At 39.1% G+C, this 22,939-nt stretch overlaps 1 protein-coding gene across 2 annotated transcripts in view; it reads right to left on the bottom strand.

Annotated features, from left to right (window-relative positions):
* FAM204A (family with sequence similarity 204 member A) overlaps nucleotides 1-7,030 on the bottom strand; it is a 35,094-nt gene extending 28,064 nt beyond the window's left edge. The window contains exons 1-3 of one of the 2 annotated variants that reach the window (XM_005902785.3): nucleotides 6,970-7,030; nucleotides 688-926; nucleotides 78-165 (exon numbers count right to left, since the gene is read on the bottom strand). In XM_005902785.3, the coding sequence (XP_005902847.1) occupies nucleotides 78-165; nucleotides 688-921 (322 nt within the window). In that variant the 5' untranslated portion in view covers nucleotides 922-926; nucleotides 6,970-7,030. The other variant, XM_070363243.1, reaches the window with a different exon arrangement.
* Nucleotides 7,031-22,939: the final 15,909 nt, after the last annotated feature.

The following is a 22,939-nucleotide window of genomic DNA, read 5'->3' as shown; positions in this document are numbered from 1 at the left end:
AATGATGGTTATTAAAAATTGTTAACTCCAACTGGTCACAATTTAACACTATTGACAATTAACCTGAATTAAAACACCTTTTCTGGAGCGTTTTCTTTTTTTCTTTTCGGATCTAGAAGCTGAAGTTTTCTGTTCAGAATGCTTTTTATGCAATTCTTGAAATTTCTACATAAAAGCAAAAAAAAGAAAAAAAGAGCAAATATGTTTTGAGGCAAAGTATACATCTGAAAAATAACATGTCAATAAAAACTATATTCTTAACATCTATAAAAATACAAATATAATGAAAGTAGTTTAGTTCTTCTTAAGGTACTCTATTGTCTGAGACTTTTACAACCTGAATGATCTTCATTTATTTCCAAACACGTCAATCTGATAATTTAGGGGTAAAAGTCAATGACTCATAGACTTTGTAACAAAGAGATTAAGACTGAAACTCCTTGTGTACTGTGTTAAGTAAGTTAATCCTACTAAATGTTTTTTTTTTCTTCCTCTTTTTATGAAAAACAAAACAAAGATGAACGCAAGTACCTGAGTGACCAATGAGTTGGCCACAGACCCAGAGAGTAATAAAACCATTCAGAATCAATCTTCCCTACCCGTTACCCACCAAGAACACATACATTCTGACCCTGGCAGAGACACACAGGCACAGACCTCAATAAGAACACATGAGAGAAAACCTACATTCCACATATTTAAGGGAATTCCAGAGGGACACTCTTCATATGCATTTATATTTGCCTCTGCTTCAGTGTTTGGTCCATCTGTAGGAATATCTACCATCTCTGTCTTTTCAAAGGTCCCATCTTCTTTACCCTCTTGTAAGTTAAGTTCAGAGCTCTCTAATGTGGTATCATCGTCAGAATTCAATTCAACATCACTTTCATTTAGGCCAGGAGGTAACAGCCCACTCCACATCTTTTCTGCTCGAGGGAAAAAAAATGAATTAAGATATATAAAGTAGACATGGAATGAATTTTAAGACCATTAAAAGATATACCAGGAATCTAATAATTATATCAATGGTTGGGGAAAAGTCCATTTACACTTTTAAAAAAATTGGTATAAAGCAGAATATACTCTCCATATCAAAATAATTTAAATATTTTGCTTATATAAATTTTTAGAAGTGTAAGGTAGCTTAAGTAAGTCTGTTATAAGACACGCCTACAGCTGAATGACTTAATGACAACAAAATCTTGATCCTGTAATACATGAATAATTTTGTCCAAAAAAAAGAGGAAATTCAGTAAAAGCATTCATAGTTCAAGAATGTTAAAAGCCTAACAATATACACTGCACGTAATTTAAGAATTGTAACACTACATTTCAAGCTGTTAACAATTAGAAAAGAAAATAAAATTGGATTTCTCATCTGTGTTTGAACATATAAAACTTCAGAGGACTATCTATGGAGGAGGAAAACAATTACACAAAGGAAAATGTTTGAGCTGTGCAAGCAGTTTGAGAAGAGTATGGTGGTAAAAAGGATGTCCCCAGTTTTACCTTTTACACTGTTTGTTAAAGTAATACTAAATAGAGTATAATCTTTACAAATTAACAAAAATGTATAGCTTTTTAAAGTAAATATACTGTATTTGGAAAACAAGTTCAGAGTTACTTTTATCATTAGTTATATAGCCCATTGGTAGAATCATTAACTATTGTTAAGTCTAATAAAAATAATTTTTAAAAATTCAAGTTGTAATCATTTTCTAAAATTATAATTGAGTACATTTCACTCTTAATCTCCATGGCACAGTCTAGTTTAGCATACATAATAAGCCAAAACTAGTTCATTTAAAAGATGCCTAGAATAGAGAAGTTGGTTGTTCTGCTCAGGATTTACCGTCAACTGAAGGAATAAAACGGAAGGGTGGAAATCTTTTTCGCTTTCTGCCCTCTATTGTGTTAATCGAGTATAAGAAAACCACCAGCACTGTCTCCGAGACAAAGTATCATGGCATTTTGCATACTCTGAACAATGGATTCCTGATAACTTTTAAGGACCTCCTCCCAAGTCCAAAGAATCAGCTCTCACTTTTCACAGTTTGGGTCCAGTCTCATTAGCTGCTGGCTCTCTGAAAAACATCCTCACCAAAACACTGTCATGGCTTTTTCAGAAGAAGATTTCTAACATCTAACTACTCTAACTGTAATTTTGAAGAAGTCATTTTTAACACCTCTGACCCTGTTTTTTCATCTGTAATACGGGGCTAATTACCCAGCACACAGGGTTATTCTCAGAATGAAATGAGGTAAGCTACTGAAACACTCTACATGGTGTTCAGGAGGTTCTGGGGACTTGATCAATGACTGGTTCTTTTTGCCATTATCACTTATTTCTGTCGCCATGTACTGCATTTTTATCATTTCTATTATGAGTGGCAGCATCTATATAAGGCAGTTTTGAAATTTCTAATGTTTGAGGTGCATTCATTTAGTAATTGATACAAGTCATTTAACTCCCTGATTTCCACAGTCTGACATGAACTTTCAATTAAAAATGCTGATGTCTGGTTTTCTGAATGGAGCAATAAAATCAGAAGCAAATTACCAGGCAGATAACAGAACCTAAGCTTTAAGGCTCATCTTTTGCATAAGATCTTCCAAAGCACTATACCTGATTTTGTATTTTGAATCTGTATTCCTTTTTTTAAAGACGAGGACTCAAATTACATAAATTCCAAGCCCTATAAAACCGGCTATGTGTCTGCACGCTTAGTTGCTCAGTCATGTCCAACTCTGCAACCCCACGGACTGTAGCCCACCAGGCTCCTCTGTCCATGTGACTTGTCAGGCAGTTGGACTGCCTGAAGTTCAGACTTTTCTGGAGTGGGTTGCCATTTCCTCCTCCAGGGGAATCTTCTCCACCCAGGGATGGAACCTACCTCTCCTTCACTGTAGGCAGATTCTTTACCACTGAGCCACTGGGGAAACCTGAATCCATCCCTAATCTGGACTGAGGATTTTAAAAGTTGGAAGTAGAGGTAGTACTGAGATACAGTTAGCACAAAAGATATGACGTATAACATGCCAATATAGAAAACAGGTGTGGAGCTATTAATAAAAACATTTCTACTGTCCCGCGAAGCAGGAGGAAGGCTGTAATAATCCGCTCTACCATGACTTTGCCACTGGCATATAATACACCTTCAGACTCACTATCCATTTCAGGACTTTAGGATGGTAACAAGTTTCAGAGTTAGCTTTCTTAGCACTATTTTGGAGCCACTGTTTCTCCTCCCTGTCCACAGCATCTTCTGCATGTCCAGTGTGTGCCAGGCACTAGAAAGACATAGAAACAGCAGTATACAGGATGGGCAAAAATGCCTAACCTCATGGAACCAACATTCTTATACAAATGGCAAGCTTCTGTCCATCAGCAGCCAAGTACCACTCAGCCCAGACTTCAGCTGTGGCAGCTCAGATGGGCACAGTTCTTCCACTGGGCCACTGCTGCAGTGTCTTCACACGGTGAGTCTATGCTCTGGGCACCCCAAGGGGCTTCACCTTGGGAAGCAGGGCTAGTAGCTGTGGAGAGGGCATGCCTTTCTTCATCAGCCCTTAATAATTTCTGATGACTTTTGGACTTCCTCAACTTCATCTATGTTTAATAAGTTCTTGCTGATGTGGCATTAAGAACTGTCCTCAGCAGGCTATTGGCTAGTATGATAACTTCCTGTGTGTGCCCATGGTGGGGGAAAAACTAAAATAATTTTTTAAAAGTGGACTCTATGTCCAAATCCATAAAAGGCGGCGAAGATCAAGTAAGATGTGTTTCTGAACTTAATCCCTAATTATCTTTAAAGTGATGTGCCATTCTCCTATGACCGTAACATATACACATACACAAACAGCAGGACAAATTGGTGGCCGCTGACAAACACAGATAGTTAACCAAGCAGCCTGCAAAGTGAAGCTGCCCACCTGAGCAGCAGCTCTAACTGCAAATCAGCCAATACGGAGTGGCTGCTTTGTGACTTGTTTTGGGCTTAGGTTCAAAATCAGTGTCTTTCTAGTCAAAGCATATGCATGTTATTTCTACATTTCCAGTTGTACTACAGTACCGGTTAGTCCCATTAGGCCTCCTGTTACTTCTGTTTGGGTTGCTCTGGATTCTGATTCTCTAGTTCTTTGAAGCATCTCTCATCTTATACCTTTCAGGGTGCATTCTTTCATTTTAAAGCAGGTAACCCTTCAAATGTGGGCATTACTCAGCCATTCTCAAGAAACATCACATACCAGAGACCAAGAAACAAGTTTTTTAGTGTAGATTATAGTCAAGTCTATATAACAGTCCATGTGTTGTGAATCCCCCTATTCTCTGTGATTTTGAATATCAGCTTCTCCATTTCACATACTCTGTACTGCTGGAGTGAAGATTCTTCCTAATCCACAGTTATTCTACAAAGAAAAATTCAGTGTGTGCTATGCAGTCCAGGGTTGACATGATTTATGATGAACAAAAATATTTATATCACATCCTAGCCTGAATGGCTAGGCTTTCTTTTGCCCTTGGAAACTAAGCACAGCTACTACTTAGCACACCTGGGCAGATATCATTGTATCTAGAAGAACATGGCACAGCTCAGCAGTTCCTCAGCTAAGCGTTTCAAAGTTTTATGAAGACAGTAATGGAGATTTCTAAGCTAATTTCAATACTCAAAAAGCTCAACATATTTCATTTTCCCTCAAACAATATCATGCACTTTTAGGTTAGGAAACTTAAATTCAATGAAACATTATTCTTCACCACATTTTCATTCATCTGATTGGTAGCTAAAGGCCTGAGTTTTACTAAAAAGGAAAAAACACAAATTAATGGGTATAGTTTAATAGAAGCAATATTTCAAAATACAGCATCCATGGAGACATCAAATTACAATAAATGGGATTCTAGGTTGTGAAAGGATTGGGAGCCAGTGGTAAGGCAGAGGAAAAAAAACAGTTTCAGAAGTCAGAAGATGGGTTTCTAGTCCTGAACAACATAACTGTAGTAAAGCCACTGCATCTGTCTGGGTCTTCACCCTTAACCTAAAACATGAACGGTTTGATCAAATCTCTGAGACGTCTTGAGGCTCTAATATGCCTTTTTATGGATCTCAATATTATGTGTGCCCAAATGCCCAGAATCACCTCATTCTTTGATATAACACTCCATTCCCTCTCAGTCAGAACAATACTAATTAAACCCCAACACCCCAGAAGATAAGGTTTCTCTCCTAACTCAGCCACCACAGCCACGCTTGCTAGTTTTCAGTAAGACCCTGCACTTCAGAGAAAACACCTAAAAGACGCTCTGGAGAAAGAGAAAGAAACTCCACTGTGACCGGAGAAACAGAACCAAGAGGAAAAACAAACCATGTCTTCGCTCTAAGTGGCATACAATCAACGTGACAGGCACTGTTCTACCTTAACCCTCACAATGACCCTACCACTAGGAATTATTATCCAAACCCCTTTTACAGATGCGGTAACAGACTCATCCAATGGTTGGTGATCCACTAATCTTAGAAAAATAGAACTCTGTAACTCAAAACTCTACAGAGTGCATCGTTTAGTAATGTTATATTCTTGGTGACAGAGATTTGAGAGTGGGTCTGAAGAATGTCCCCAGCCTGTAATAATGTTAAAATTTGATCAAGAAGAAATTTTTTTCTCACTTTTTAAGGGAAGAAAGCTATATAAAAATGTTATACCAAATTGAATACAGGCCTGGGTAATAATACCACATTCTCTAAAGTCCAGGTAACTGCTTATAATCAAAACTCAATCTAAGCACTTTATAGGTAAATGTCCCCTGATGCTCATATTCTAGACTCTCAATTCCATTTTTACTGAATGAAGTTGCCTTATTTCCCAAATTTTGTATTCAATATTTGGCAAAACTAATACAATATTGTAAAGTTTAAAAATAAAATTAAATTAAAAAAAAAAGAAGGAAGACAAAAAAATAAATAAATAAAAATAATCACGGAAAACTGAAAATCTTGTCTGATCTGAACTTAAATCTTACAGAAATCGTGAACCACCACCTACCAATCTGAAGATCCTGTTAAATAACTTACACAATAATCAGTTTTTGTGACTGGACGTTAATTACTTAACTGAAATACTTCTAAGCATGTTATCATCATTAATGCCCTGTTTACGTTTATGAAATAAATGTGCTCCGTTTTCTCAAAAAGGTACAGAGAGTACAACTGAATCTCAGGCCTGACTTCGGATTTAAGTTACCAATCCGATTAACCAGATAAACTATTTAGCAGGATTTTGCCCGTATGCATATGTCAAAGTGAGTGTCTTGTTCAGCCTAGGGCTAGAAAACACTCCCCGAGATTCAAGACCCTGCAAGAAAGATTTACAGGTAGCCAATAATATTTCGAGGCCCATTTTAAAATTGGATGTCTCCGTAAGAATATTTACAGGGTGCAAGAATGCAAGAGGGGTGGCTCTAGAAACGTACACCTTTCGCTGCAGGGCTGAACCACCCGGAACTCTGCAGGCTCTCCTGCAGCTGGGCCACACTCCGATGCCCAAATGGGAAGAATCCCATCCCGGCACAGAACTAAGCGCCACAGATTCTGATGTAGGATGTTTACCTTGCTGACTCTCCCATCAACTGCAGCTCGTTTCCGGGTACGGCAACTGTAAACAAGAGCCCATTTCCCGGGTCGAAAGCCTAATCCCGTCTCACTCCGGCCGGGGTGGGACGGAGAACTCCTCTCCCACCAACAGGACGGGGACTCCGCCGCGACGCCGCGTCAGAGCAAGGCGGAGGCCGGTTCAGCCGACGCTCCCACGAGCCCGGTCAAAGGCTTTGCAGGCCTGACCAAAGGTTTTACGGCTCGGCCGAGAGGCTGTGAGGCCTCCCGCGCTTGCTCCCTTGTTCCAGGCACCCTGTCTTCCCTGGGTCCGTCTCCCTGAAGCACAAGAACCAGCCTAGCAATCAGCCGTACTCACCAGTCCGGACGGTGCCGCCCGGCAGCCATCTTAAGGCCTGCCAACATCGCGCCTTCTCATTGGCTCCGACATCTCGACCAATGGGCTGGGGCCGTTCTGGTCTGGGGTCGCCATGGTAACCGGTCGCGCTTGGCTCGCCTTTTAAATAAACGAAAAAGGGCGATTCGTTTCTTTCTACTTCTTTTTTTCCCTCTGCTTTTCTCTCGCCATTTTCTCCTTTCTTCTAGACGTCTTAAAGACTTTTTTCTTTTTCCATCCCCTGCCGTACTCTAGTGCTCTGTGGTGAGGAAAGTGCCTGGCACTGAGTTCATTCCCCAAAGACCGGGACTCGCTGCAGAAGCTCTTAGACCCTTCTGGGAACGTTTCCATTCATTCAAACTCCCCCCACCCCCCCGCCCCCCAGCTCGCTTCCTTACTTTCCCACCCCCTCCCCGTACATATTTTTTTGAGCAGGAACCGTGCCAGCCTCTGTTGAGAGCAAAATGGTCTCTACCCCTACTCTCGTGGCGCTTAGCATCTGCTGATGGTGGCAGCTGCTGCTGATGGTGGCAGCTGCTACAGACTGGCTGTGTGGCCTTGGCCAAAAGCTCATTGAGTTCCTTTTCCCTGGCAGCCACTGACTTAGGCTCTGCGAAGGGGGTTGGGAGGAACATAAAAAATAAGCAAGGGGGAAAGAAATAACCAAAAAAACTATGAGGAAAATAAAACAGGATATGACCATGATGGGAGTGGGACTATTTTAGAAATGCTTTCATACTCTGAAATAATGTTCTGTAATAATAAAAAAAAATTTCTGTTTTCTAGTGTTGTAACGATCATGTAACAAAATACGTATAAACCCCTTAAGGCATTACCTGGCCCCCATTCATTTCCAGTCTTTCAGCTATTTGTTGTTATTGTCACTAACCTTATCAATAATGCCTTTGAAGCATTCCAAAAATGTGTAAAAATTGCATATGGCACTCAATAACATGTCATAATTTAGTATAAACAGGTGTTTAATACTTAAGTATACACTACCTAACCCCCTTTGTTTTCCAGAAGATGTGCTAGGTGTATGAAGTAGTTTTCTATGCCCCCAGAATGATAGCAAAATCTGAATTGACAAGCTTGGGTCACAAAGACCCTTTCTTACATTCACATTCTCTGATTCTAAAACAGAAGCAGGGCTGAATGATTTAAGCATCTGTATGAAACTCTCTGGGGCAAGTGTGTCCAGCCTCTCAATAATGTTTTCCCTGCGTCCAGATACGTAAACAAGTTAAGCAGTTAAAGAGAGAGTGTGTCGGAAAATTCTGTTGTGGCTGTTACATTAAGCTTCCTAACTGCTATCTTAGTCTGCTGGGGTTGCCATAATAAAATATCACAGATTAAGTAATTTTGTTGTTGTTATTTAGTCACTGTCTGACTCTTTTGTGACCCCATGGATTGTAGCCTGCCAGACTCCTCTGTCCATGGGATGTTCCAGGCAAGAATACTGGAGTGGATTGCCATTTCCTTCTCCAGGGGATCTTCCTGACCCAGAGATGGAACCCTCATCTCCTGCATCGGCAGGTGGATTCTTTACAACTGAACACCAGGGAAGCCTATACAGCTTACACAACAAAAATTTATATCTCATAGTTCTGGACGTTGGACCATCTAAGATCAAGGGGCTAGCAAAGTAGATTTCATTCTGAGACCTCTTCTCTTGGCTTGGAGGCAGCAGTCATCTTGCTAAGTGCTCATAAAATCTCTGTGCGCTATGTAAGGAGAGGAAAAGGGAGAGAAAAAGCTCTCTGGTGTTTCTTCTTAAGAAGACACTAATCCTATTGGATCAGGGCCCTACCCTTATGACCGCATTTGACCTTAATCAGTTCTTTAACCACCCCATCTCCAAATACAGCCACCCTGGGTTTAGAATTTTAGTGTTTAAATTTTCAGTCCATAACAAATGCTGAGAGGGAAGAACTGAGACAAAGGATAGGAAGGAAGTATTGTCGGCCTATTTAAGAACTGTCTAGATTGTTTCTATATAAATTCTATCATAGAATACTCATTATTTACTGCATATAAATCTGCAATGGATAAATGGGGAATATAAGTACTCCAAAGACTTACAACCACCAGATTTCATACCAAAGATTTTTGGAAAGTCCTACTCCCAAAATACATAGTTTAAAATGTTCTCAGTGTTAATTTGAGAATGCTCAAATATCTGATTAACTTACTCTTGTGACATAATTGGATTTCTATAATACACGTAAATAGGTCAGACTTTTCTTCTGGTTTTGGTGGTAAGACTTTCAGTCTCTGAATATTATTATTTTGCCAGTTTTCTAAAGGAGATGTCAGTCATTTGATTTATTTTAATCAATAAATTTACCTTCCCTCCAGCAAATTCCTGCTTTGGAAACCTGCCAAATCATGCATTTTGTGAATGAAATACTTGTTTTTGTGAGATTTCTATGAAATACAGAATTATTGAATTCCTTTTACTAAATCATATTAAATGTGATTCAGCTAGACAATTGTGCTTGAATTGTGTTACATCTGGCACTAATTTCAAACATGTAAGTTTCATTTAAATTTTCAAACATCTTAAAAATCATAAAGCAGTTTTTCTTTGCTAAGAAATATTATAGTTTATGAATTGTTTTTCCTTATATTTAGTAATATTTGGAGAAGGAAATGGCAACCCACTCCAGTATCCTTGCCTGAAAAATCTCATGGACAGAAGGGCCTGGTGGGCTGCAGTCCATGGGGTCGCAAAGAGTCGGGCACAACTGAGCAACTAACACTTACTTACTTATCCTAAGCGTAGAGATTACAAGTCACACTCATGTTATAAAAGATTAATTGTGGAGGTCTTTTTTTGGTCGCTGCTAAATCTCTGATGAAAATTTCCCCAAATATATTGAAGTCCCTTAAATATGTCTCAGTTGGAAAAAGTAAATGCAACTTTGTTGAACACATGATAAATGTACTTCTTGCTGAAACTGAGAAAGAGAACAGTTCTTTCCATTTGTATAAAATGCCTTACTTTCTGCATTGAAGAAAAATTAGGCTAATGACTTATGCAAAAAAATAGAATCAAGGGAGTTCTGAACTTCGATATTGCATGACAATTTCTCTGTCTGGATTTTTTAAACTTGCAAATTGAAGCATCTCTAGGTAATGTTAATCTTCCAAGAATATATCAAACAACTAACACTATGACATTAGCAACAGTTGACATTTGAGGAAAGGAAATTTCTGTAATATAGGATGTTGCCAAAGAAAAGTACTGTTTCTTTATTCATCCTGCCTTACTTTTAGATTTTTCTGGTCCAACTGGGTTGTACATAGGAAGATAGGAGAGGTGCTTGCTATTATGTAACTAATGTCATATAAACCCAAGAGGTGGTTATTATTGTATCCATTTGACAGACAAAAGAAATTAAGGCTTCAAGAGTTTGCTAACTGCTAAGTCACTTCAGTCCTGTCTGACTCTGTGCGACCCCAGAGACTGCAGCCCACCAGGCTCCTCTGTCCATGAGATTTTTCAGGCAAGGATACTGGAGTGGGCTGCCATTTCCTTCTCCAAGAGTTTAAGAAACTGATCTAATGTCACAAATATAGTCAAAGGTCACAATCAGTTCAGTTCAGTTCATTTCAGTTGCTTAGAAAGTCCGACCCTTTGCAACCCCATGAATTACAGCACGCCAGGCTTCCCTGTCCATTACCAACTCCTGGAGTCTACCCAAACCCATGTCCATTGAGTCGGTGATGCCATCCAACCATCCCATCCTCTGTCGTCCCCTTCTCCACCTGCCCTCAATCTTTCCCAGCATCACGGTCTTTTCAAATGAGTCAGCTCTTCGCATCAGGTGGCCAAAGTATTGGAGTTTCAGCTTCAGCATCAGTCCTTCCAATGAACACCCAGGACTGATCTGCTTTAGAATGGACTAGTTGGTTCTCTTTGCAGTCCAAGGGACTCTCAGGAGTCTTCTCCAACACCACAGTTCAAAAGCATCAATTCTTCAGCACTCAGCTTTCTTTATAGTCCAACTCTCACATCCATACATGACTACTGGATTTGGGATTTGATCCCATACTGGATATGGGATTTAATCACTCACTACGTACCATGACTAGATGGACTTTTGTTGACAAATAACGTCTCTGCTTTTTAATATGCTGTCTAGGTTGGTCATAACTTTCCTTCCAAGGAGTAAGTGTCTTTTAATTTCATGGCTGCAGTCACCATCTGCAGTGATTTTGGAGCCCCAAAAAATAAAGTCAGCCACTGTTTCCACTGTTTCCCCATCTATTTGCCATGAAGTGATGGGACTAGATGCCATGATCTTAGTTTTCTAAATGTTGAGCTTTAAGTCAACTTTTTCACTCTCCTTTTCCACTTTCATCAAGAGGCTCTTTAGTTCTTCTTTGCTTTCTGCCATAAGGGTGGTGTCATCTGCATATCTGAGGTTTTAATATTTCTCCCAGCAATCTTGATTCCAGCTTGTGTTTCTTCCAGTCCACCGTTTCTCATGATGTACTCTGCATATAAGTTAAGTAAGTAGGGTGACAATATAGAGCCTTGACGTACTCCTTTTCCTATTTGGAACCAGTCGGTTGTTCCATGTCCAGTTCTAACTGTTGCTTCCTGACCTGCATACAGGTTTCTCAAGAGGCACAATAATAACATGCAAAACTAATATCAGAAAGTTTCACTGGACTCTGAAGTTTCTGCTCTTTCCACTGTCATACACTGCCCCTTTTACAGTGAAGTTCCTGGTAAATCCCAACACAGTGCAGTCAATAAAGTGTAGACATCATCACTACCCAGTGTGGGGGGGAACTCATGGAAAGAGAGGCTTCAGGAGCAAAATGTGTCTTCTCTCTACATCTTTCTCAGTATGTAGTGAGTAATCAAATCCCATCCTATTATCAAATCCCATCCTATTCAACAATTCATTGATTGCTGCATTGAAATATGTGTTACTCTCCCTTTTCCTAACACTTTCATCTTCCAAAACAGCCCATTGTCTGCTTAATCTCTCTAAAGGAAGAAACACATGTAAAGCTTTTAACATTCATCTTGGAATGTAGTTAATAGTCAGTAAACACCAGTTTCCTCCCTTTACATGTAAAGTTTTTACAGGTAAAAACTAGGGAGTGTGTGTGTGCATGTTTGAGGGGAGGGGAAGTGAATAGGCAGAGCACAGAGGATTTTTAGGGCAGAGAAAACACTCTATATGATGCCATAATGATACCATAAGCATTTGTCCAAACTCGTAGAGTGTATCACACCAACAGCAAACGGTAATGTAAAGCATGGACTTCGGTGATTATGATGTATCACTGTGGGCTCATCAGTGGTAACAGATGCAACACGCTGGTGGGGAGTATCTGTCATGACGTTGGGGGAGGGCGATTCACATATAGAAGAATCTCTGTACCTTGCTTCAGTTTTGCTGTGAACTTAAAACTGCTCTGAAAATACTGTTTAAAAATCATCGGAGAATAATATTACTTGTGAAAACTACATGAAATCCAAATTTTAGTGTCCATAAAGTTCCACGGGGACACATACACGAGAGAACCAAGTACATAAATGTTGACGTATTTGCCAGATTAAGCTGTCAGCATCTTTGTGGTCCTTACTTTGGACCTAATGCTTAGCATTTTGCTAAGGCTTGAAGAGAATACAAATGAAGTATGTAAACTGTCCTGTCAAGAAGTCTTTAGTGCAAGAAATGTAATGTAGTTTTAAATGACACATTTTGTACCATAATTACTAAAATTATGAGGTCCATGATACAAGTAGAAATTACACAAGTCCCAAAGAAGAATTTTTTTGACTGCTCTGTACAATGTGTGGGATCCTAGTTCCTTGGCCAGGGATCAAACCCGGGACCCCTGGAGTGGAAGCACAGAGTTTGAACCATAGGACCATAGGGAAGACCCCCAGAATGGAATTTGGCATGTGCTATCTCTTTTTCCTGGAATGCTTGTCTCTTTATAGTTGTTGAGCTCAGAATCTAGATCAAAATATTATCTCCTCAGTTAAATCTTTTCTGACACACAGTTCATGGCTTTCTTCTCTGTGCCTTTATAATAGCTGATGCACAGCACAGCTAGGGCTTCATCACACTGAAATGCAACCAGTGGTCATAGCTGAGTCCAACCTTGGTGGACTGTGCGCTCCTTTGAAGGCAAAGCACTTGTCCTGGCACCCGATATCCAGTAAGTGTTTGTGGAGAAGACAGATGAATGATGGAAGTGGAGATGTCAAGGCATGAGATGAAGAGAAACAGGGAAGGTGTTTAGGAACCAATGTAGAGTGGCAAGAATGCTGTGGTTTAGGTCAGACATAAGAAACCAACTTGGGTCAGCGTCTTAGGGCACTTCCTTAAGGCAAACACACAATTTCTACCTCGATACAATGGATTCTGATCAAGGGAATAATTAGAAGAAGCAGGTACTCCAATGAGATTAATATTATAGTCTTGTGAATAAGAAATATGGATTTGGAAGTAGGTGAGCCAACATGAAAGATGTCTAGCTAGAAGACCATCGTGGGATAAATGATAAGCATCTGGATAAAAGTAATGGTAATGAGGATAAAGAAATCTGATCGTCAAGGGTAATATTTTCCTCATTCATTTATTCCCTTTCATTCTCACTTTTATGCTTTTGCTCTTTAACTGCTCCCTCCTTTCTACCCATTCGTATTCTGCATTCAGTTTTATGAATTCAACACAGTCTTCGAGGATCCCTTTCATTAAGGAACTCCCTTAGTCAAATCTGACTTTGAAATAACCTGCTCAAGCAAACATACTTGTTGTATGCCACTTCTCACCTCCCTTCCATCTTCAGTACCACATCCTCAATTTATTCCAAGAAATAGCAAAACTGTTCCAGGTAAGCAGTGGTCATGTAGGTGGCCTGCTTGGAGGCTGGCCAACACATATCCTCTGGTGCAGAGAATGGAAAAGGATGCTCTGTTCACAAGATGGAAATTCCAGTTAATCTCTTACTCATAGACACAGGTACCTCATTTGGAAACTTCTTTTCCAGTTTTAACCCAGCCATATTGGTGTCTTATTCTCCATCATATTTTTTGTGATGCATAAAACAGCACGACCCACCACACTCATCCTGACTGCCAAGCACAAAGTGATGATGTGCTGGTGAGAAAAAAGAAAGCTGAAAGTTTAAAGTGAAGTAACTAATTACGGAACTAGCATCTCACCTTGAATGTGTCGAACAGAGCCTTTCAGAAAGCTTTCCAGAGCTTCCATCATGCAGAGTAAGCAAGAGTCATTTCTTATTCAGTATTATAATTTATTTTGTTTGGTTTTTATTGCCATGTGGCATTATTTTCTATGGCCTGGGAACTGCATTGGCATTTAGGATATTGTCTGTCTCTAGTAAAATGGCTTTTCTGAATTTCTTGTAACTATTTGGAAACAGACACTTGAAACCATGTATTTGCTAAATTGAGGCCATCCTGAGTGATCTGTCTCATACAACTTTACCCTTGTTAGGTTTTAACCTGGACATTTTTTTGAATTGCTTTCTACCATTAAACTGTGGGTAAATTTACTTATTTAATTCCAGTTAAGAAAAGCTCATTTTCAACAAGGACCTACCGTATAGCACAGAGAACTCTACTCGGAATATTTGGTGGACTTCTCTGGTGGCACGGTGGATAGAAATCCGCCTGCCAATGCAGGGGACACGGGTTCAATCCCTGGACCAAGAAGACTCCACATGCCACAGAGCAACTAAAGCCCATGTGCCACAACCACTGAGCCAGCACTCTACAGCCTGCACACCGCAACTACTGACCCCAAGTGCTGCAGTTCCTGAAGCTTGTGTGCCTAGAGCCCGTGCCCTGCAACAAAAGAAGCCACCACAATGAGAAGCCCGAGCACTGCAATGAAGAGTAACCCCTGCTCCCTGCAGCTAGAGAAAGCAGGTGCAGAGCAATGAAGGCCCAGCACAGCCAAAAATAAACACATTAAAAAAATATTTTGTAATAACCTGTAAGGGAAGAAAATCAGAAAAAAGAATACATTGAAAGAGATAGAGAAAGAGAGAGAGAGAGAAGTCGCTCAGTCGTGTCCGACTCTTTGTGACCCCGTGGACTGTAGCCCACCAGGCTCCTCTGTCCATGGGATTCTCCAGGCAAGAATACCAGAGTGGGTTGCCATTTCCTTCTCCAGGGGATCTTCCCAATCCAGGGATCAAACCCGGGTCCCGAAACAGATGGAGATAGATGTAATCTCTGAATCACTGTGCTGTATACCTGAAACTGACAGAACACTATAAATCAACTATACTCGAATCGAAAAGAAAGGAAAGCACATTTTACTCCATGGTTATGTTCTCAGCCCATCCAACCAAATCAGTAACTGAGTCACACAGACTCTGCCATCCTGCTTCCCAGCTCTGAGCCTGACCATCCCCAGAGCAGTGTCTTCCCTCTTTCCAAGTGCATTTCCTAGGTCCTTTCTAGAATTTCATTTAAACTTATATATTGGCTTTTTATTTTTACCTCTTCATCTTATATTTTGGTGGTCACTCTAGGGGTTACAGTATTCATCCTTAACTATTCACAGATGACTTAAATTTCGTATTTTAACAGTTCATGAAAAATGTAGAAACCTTGGAGCTGTACAGGTACATCTGCTGTTCTGGACACAACCTTGATATTGTCACAGATGCTAGAGCTACACACATTGTGAATCCCACAATCCAGTGTTTGCTTTAAACCATAAATGTATTTTAAAGGAATAAAGAGGTGGAATTTGTTTTTTACATCTACCTACACATTTAGTATTTCTGATGCTCTTCACTCCATCTTATGGATGTGAATTTATATCTGCTTTTATTTACTTTCATTCTGAAGAATTTCCCTTACCATGTTTTGTTAGCGTACATTTGCTAGCAATGGATTTTCTTAATTTTCTTTTACCTGAAAATATCATTCTTTTTCTAAGTCAAGTTCATTGAGGTAGAGTTTAAGTACAATCAAATTTACTCCTTACTGTAGGTTTTTAAAGTATCTTTGATATTAATTTCTCATTTTGATATTAATTTCTTTTATTATTCATTTGAATGCTTTCTTCTCTGCAATCACCCTCTGAGTTTTTTCAGTCTTTTAACTTTACTGAGGCTTTCAATGGCTTTGTCAAAGATCTCTCTTGGTAAATGTCCCATTGCACTTGAAAATATGTGGGTTATTTTCAAATATCTTTTGATATTGATTTTAAACATAACTCTATAGTGAGGAGAGAACAGATGCTGTATGGTTTCAATATCTTTAGACCGTGATGTTTTTGCATCTTGTTTATGTTCCTGGATGTGTTCCACTGTCTCCTGGTTTATGTCTATGGGAACTTGAATTTGTGTCCGACTGTTGTGTGAAAATTGTATAAATCTTAATTACGTAGAATTGGATCATAGTACTTTTCCGGCCTAGTATATCCTTCCTCTTTTTGTCTATTCATTCTATTAATTTTTGAGAGTTTGATATTGAAACTGCAACTAAAAACCATACTTTATCTACTTAAAAATAATTGCAATATACAGTGGAGCTACCAGTATATGTAATTTTGTTCTGTATTTTCCAAGTCTCCTGTAAATGTGTTATCATACTGTCATAATTTAAAAAAATAAAAAAAGAAAGGAAAAAAGATTTCTATTTCTATTACCCCTGATAGTGTACATTCTATGAAATCTGACAAATGCATATACTCATGTAACCACTACTGCAACCGATACATGAAATTTTGCCATCGACTCAAGTTCCCTCATGCCTCTCTGAAGTAAGTTATTTCCTCCACCCACAGCTCCTGGACACCACTGAGATGCTTTCTGTCCTCATGGTTTTGCCCTTCCCAGAATTAAGTTATACAAGTAAAATCTAGTTGTGTGTAGTCTTTTGAGTCTGGCCTTTCTCATGTAATGTAATGCATTTGAGGATCATTCATGTTGAATCCATCAGCAGTTTGTTCGTTTTTATTGCTGGGTAGTATTCAGTTACGTAGCTAAAACACAGTTTATTTATCCATTCACCAGATGAAGGATATTTAAAATGGTTTTCATCTTTACCAATTCTGAATTATGAGCAAAGAATACTGAAAGCACTGATGTAGGTTTTGTGTGAATAAAGTTTCCATTCCCCTTGAGTCAATGCTTAGGAGCGGGATTGCTGGGTTATATGGAATTTGTGTTTAACTATATAAGTAGCACCAACTGTTTTCCAAAGTGGTTGTACCACTGTTTATTCTCATCAGCCATGGGTGAAAGCTTCAGTTGCTCCAAATTCTTGCCAGAGACACAAAAAAGAATTTTAGCCACTCAAATAAATGTCTAGTGTTATCTCTTTGTGATATTAATTTTAATTTCCCTAATGACTAATGAGGTCTGTGGTTGTGTCTTTATTTTCTTAAGTGTCTTTTGAAGCACAGAAATTTCCTCACATGCTTCTAAGATTGCCTCTTTACCTTTGGTTTTCAGCAGTTGGATTATAATGTTTCTAGATGCACATTTTAGATTTTATATGTTTTGCTAAGTGCTCACTGAACTTCTTGAACTAGAAAATTTATGTCTTTAAACAAATTTGGATAATTTTCAGCCATTATTTCTTCAAACACTTTTTATATTCCCCTCTGTCATTCCATTTCTCAAATATTTGACGTTCTGATATTGATCTACAACACCCTGAGGCTCTGATCATTTATTACAAATGTTTTCCTCTGTTCTTCAGATTGTATGACTTATAATGATGTATCTTCAAGTTCTCTGAATCTCTTTTTTTTTTGTCATACTTATACTGTTATTAAGCTACATAGTAAATTTTTCATTATATGTATTTTATTTCTCAGTTCCATCATTTCTATTCAGTTCTTTTTATGTAATTTATATATCTTGACTGAGATTTCCTAGTCTCCTCACTCATTATAGTATAGTATTCTCCTTTCAAGTCTTAGCATAACTATTTAAAATTTTTTATTTTTCAATTCCAACATTGGGGGCATTCCAGGTTAGTCTCCATTGACTTTCTTTTTTTTTTTAATGTTTCATATTTTCCCGTATCTATAGACAATGAAAAATTTTGGATTTCATCCTGGAAACTGTGAAGGACACATTGTAGAAACACTAGATTCTCTTATGTTTCTCTAAAGAACATTGTTTTGTTCTTGTTGTTGCTGCTTTTGCTTTGTTTCCAAGCAGGCAGTTAACTGGCTAAGCTCAAAGCACAAGCTCTGTCTCCCTGTGACAGGTGGCAGTTAAAATCTAAATTCAGTTATTTTAGTGTTAGCTGGGCTGCTAGGACTCTGTCCTTAACTTGCATAGTTCAAGGATCATCCAAAGAGTCTTGTTGTTGTTGTTGCTGCTTAGTTGCTAAGTCACGTCTGACTCTTTTTTGCAACCCATGGACTGCAGCCACCAGGCTCCTCTGTCCATGGGATTTCCCAGGCAAGAATACTGGCGTGGGTTGCCATTTTCTTCTCTGAGGGATCTTCCCAATCCAGGGATCCATCCCGTGTCTCCTGCATTGGCAGGCAAGTTCTTTGCCACTGAGCCACCAGTGAAGCCCTGTCCAAAGATTAAGGCATAGTTTATAAATAGAATAAAGAGGGCTTACCCTCTCTCTCTTCTTTTCGAGACACCTTTTTACTTTTTAGCAGCTGTGATTGATCCAAACTCTTTTCCTAGTAAGATTATATTTCCAATCTATTTCTAGCCTTTAAGCATAAAGCTAGCTATGACCTTCTCTCAGGCTAACTGGAAAACAATGATAAACTCATCCTTTTGAGTCCGCTTCTTCTGGGTATCTGAACTTTCCAGTGTCTGACTGCTTTCTTTCACTCTCCAATGTCTTCAAGAAATAATTTTGCTTCTTCCAGAGTCTGGAGTTGCCATCAGTAGAATGGTGGGCCACAGAGGAGCTTACTTGGCCATGACTGGAAATGCAAGCATTTCTAATTCAGATGGGTGTGTATCTTCTTAAACACTCTTATGTTTTTCATGGAATCTTATTGCTGTTTGTTGTTGTTAGAGTTTATTCATTTTTGGTTACAGTTTTTAAGATAAAGATTTGGGGGCTTCCCTGGTGACTCAGACGGTAAAGAATCCACCTGCAATGCAGGAGACTCAAGTTTGATAACCTGAATCGGAAAGATTCCCTGGAGAAGGGAATGGCTACCCACTCCAGTATTCTTGCCTGGAGAATTCCATGGATAGAGGAGCCTGGTGGGCCACAGTTCACTGGGTCACAAAGAGTTGGACACGACTGAGCGACTAGCACTTTCACTTTACTACTTTTTATATTAAGCACCACTCCAAAATCACTGCAGTTGGTGACTGCAGCCATGAAATTAAAAGACACTTACTCCTTGGAAGGAAAGTTATGACCAACCTAGATAGCATATTCAAAAGTAAAGACATTACTTTGCCAACAAAGGTCCGTCTAGTCAAGGCTATGGTTTTTCCTGTGGTCATGTATGGATGTGAGAGTTGGACTGTGAAGAAAGCTGAGCGCTGAAGAATTGATGCTTTTGAACTGTGGTGTTGGAGAAGACTCTTGAGAGTCCCTTGGACTTCAAGGAGATCCAACCAGTCCATCCTAAAGGAGATCAGTCCTGGGTGTTTATTGGAAGGACTGATGCTGAAGCTGAAACTCCAATACTTTGGCCACCTCATGCGAAGAGTTGACTCATTGGAAAAGACCCTGATGCTGGGAGGGATTGGGGGCAGGAGGAGAAGGGGATGACAGAGGATGAGATGGCTGGATGGCATCACCGACTCAATGACATGAGTTTGGGTAAACTCCGGGAGTTGGTGATGGACAGGGAGGCCTAGCGTGCTGCGATTCATGGGGTCACAAAGAGTCGGACAAGACTGAGCAACTGAACTGAACTGAACTGAATGTCTGCCTGCTCTCTTGTCCTATATACTGGACATTCAGTCAATAATTACATGATGAAAAATGAGTTAATGTAGCATAAACTTTTCCTTACCTATATAGAATAACTTCTTGTTGAGAAAATTTTTTCTATACAAGAATACTTAGTTAATCACAGGCATTTTTCATTAAAAATGCTATTAGAAAAAAAAAAAAACCCTTACAATTCTTTCAAAAATACAGGAACCTACTTTCTTACATTTTTAAAATGAAGATTTAATGCAATTTATTCAATATTGATTTAATTTCTACTAGATACAAGGCACCATGGGAGACATTGACTATTTTAGGATGAAAGGGAAGGACGATTAAATGAGAAAGATAAGAACATGGTCCCTGCCACTCAAAAATCTAAAATCTTGTTGGAGAGACAGACAGATATAAATAACCCTAACATATAAAGCAGACAACAATGAGTGCTATTTCAAAAACAGAATAAAGTGTTATGATTGCAGTAAGTAGGAAGCAGTGAAATCAGATTGAAATTTCAGGACAGTTTCTTGGTAGAGATAGGATATACACTGGCCTTGAAAAAAAAAGGGAAGTAGGAGGATAAAAAGAATTTAATAGGCATATCTGGTAGGGAAATTTCATTCTAGGAAAGTCTGGGAAATTATAGGTCTTGTTTGGGGAAAAGTAGCATGGTTTAGTGATAAGATCTTGGACTTTGAAGTCACAAAGTCACATATACTAAGTTGCTCATTAGTGTCCGACTCTTTGAAACCCTATAAACTGTAGCCGACCAGGCTCCGCTGTCCATGGGATTCTCCAGGCAAGGATACAGGAGTGGATTGCCATTTCCTCCTTCAGGAGATCTTCTTGACCCAGGGATCGAACCTGTGTCTCTTACATCTGCACTGCAGGGAGGTTCTTTACAGTAGCGCCATGTGGAAAGCCTAAATATAGCATGACTCTGCTCAACTCCTTAAATTTCCCTGCGCCTCAGTTTCACCACCAGAAAAAAAAAAAAAAGGAGGGGGGTATCAAGTAGAGATCAAATTATGGAGAGGCTTAAAAGAGGTTGATAGAAGCATGTAGACTGAAGTTGGGGAAGTCTTTTAGGAAACTATAACAATAATCTAGGTAAAAGATGCTTGCAAGACCAAACCTGAAAAAAAAAAGACTATTTTCTATTTCAGCCATAGACTTTGGAGGATATAAATATAAACAACTTGGCAATAGACTATGGAGGAAAGAAAAAGTGAAAACTCAGGGAATTTAGTGGAAACTCAGGGAATTTAATGGAAACCAGACTGTAGTTTACAGTAATTTTGTTAGTATGATATATACGTAGGGCTCCTTTTTGAAATATAGAGGCAATTATCTGATGGATATATTAGTATAATATGTAAACTATTTTTAAATGGGACTTTAAAGAGATTGAAAGAATAATTTTCAAAGTTTTCCAGTTTTTTAATTAAAAAGAAACTTAAGGAACTTTCTTCATAATTTTGCTTAATAATAGAATTTCTACTTGTTCTTTTCTCTACTCTCTGGTTCATTGAAGTCTTATTAGCATATACTTCATACTTTCAGATATACTAAATTTTTCTTTTTAGTAACAACCCTCTTACTAGCACCTCCATAGCATTTCATTAAAATGTTTGCCAAATAATACTGTTGTGGTTTGCTGTTATTGTTTATTTGTCTTGGATAGTGGAAAAATATTTACGTAAAGAAAATGGGATTTATGATTCATAAACCTGGAAACTCTCAGTATTTAAATGCAAACAAGCTGACATTCATATTTAGCTAAGTGACTGTAAGAGGCAATTTAATATTTAGAAAACTGTGCTGCGACCTCAAATACATGTATGTCTTTTGCCTTTGAGTGAGTGAGTGCAGTCGCTCAGCTGTGTCTGAAGGGACACAAAGTACATAAAGGACCTAAAAATCAAACCCGAGTCTCTTGTGTCTCTTGCATTGGCAGGAGGATTCTTTACCACTAGCACAACCTGGGAAGCCCTTTTGCCTTTATTGGCACCAAAAATAACAGTTCATTAACGTGCACTTGCCAGGCACAAAATGCTTTGCTAATCATAGCATACGCACAATCTCAATTTTCATGACAGTAAGATAAGATACTTTTATCATCCTTATTTTATACTAAAGAAAATAAAAGTTCAGAAAGACTTTGTGTCCTGGATCACATAGCTAGCGAGTGGCAGAATCTAGATCTGCCATCTGCCAAGATCACCTGCTTCCCAAACCCACGGGTTTTTCCTATGCCACCTTGCCTACCCCAGGAAGAAGAGGAAGATCTACAAACCGCCCTGAGTACTTCCTAAAGGCCAGTACCATTCCAATTGCTTTTACACATATTAACCAATCATATCATCACCACAGTCATGAGAGAGTTCATTTTTATCCTCATTCTGTATAAGAGTAAATTACCACCACCACCCTCCGCCCCGCAAAAAAAAAAGAGAATTCTAAGTTGTCACACAGACCAAAAAAAGAACTGACATTCAACAATTGAACTGGCATTCAACATCCTCGTGGCATTCAACAGTTCTACAAGTAAAATATCCCTAATCCCCAAGAACCTGGATCCAAGTCACATCGTTATACGGTCACTGGAAATGTTTGCCTGGTGCCTAAATATTTTCTTACTAGGATCCATTCCAATCAAAATGAAGATGATCCTGGGAGAGAAAACCTAGGAAGTGCTATTAGCCACTGCCCTGCATTTTGACTAAACTACCAGCTGATCTCCAGACAGGAGGAATTTAACAAGGGGAGGGGAGATGAGGAGGTCACAGGGCATACAGGCAGGGTCGACTGGAAGGAGGAAGGGGGAAGACACTTCTGGGGATGGTTGAGGCGTAGAATCCCAACCCTGCCCACTTCATGCTTCTCAGAGCTTGGTCACTATAGAACCACGCCTGCACTTGAGATTCATGAATGGAGATGAGACAATGAGGTGAACATACTGTGATCCAGAGAAGACGCTCAAACTACATCTTGTTTTTATTAACAGAACATATAGCACCTTCTGTGAGATGAGATGTTAAGAGCTGTACG

The sequence above is a fragment of the Bos mutus genome, chromosome 26 (genome assembly GCF_027580195.1).
Source record: "Bos mutus isolate GX-2022 chromosome 26, NWIPB_WYAK_1.1, whole genome shotgun sequence".
Classification (NCBI taxonomy): domain Eukaryota; kingdom Metazoa; phylum Chordata; class Mammalia; order Artiodactyla; family Bovidae; genus Bos; species Bos mutus.
The sequence above is the reverse complement of the archived record's forward strand: the minus strand, read 5'-3'. Positions and strand labels throughout refer to the sequence as shown.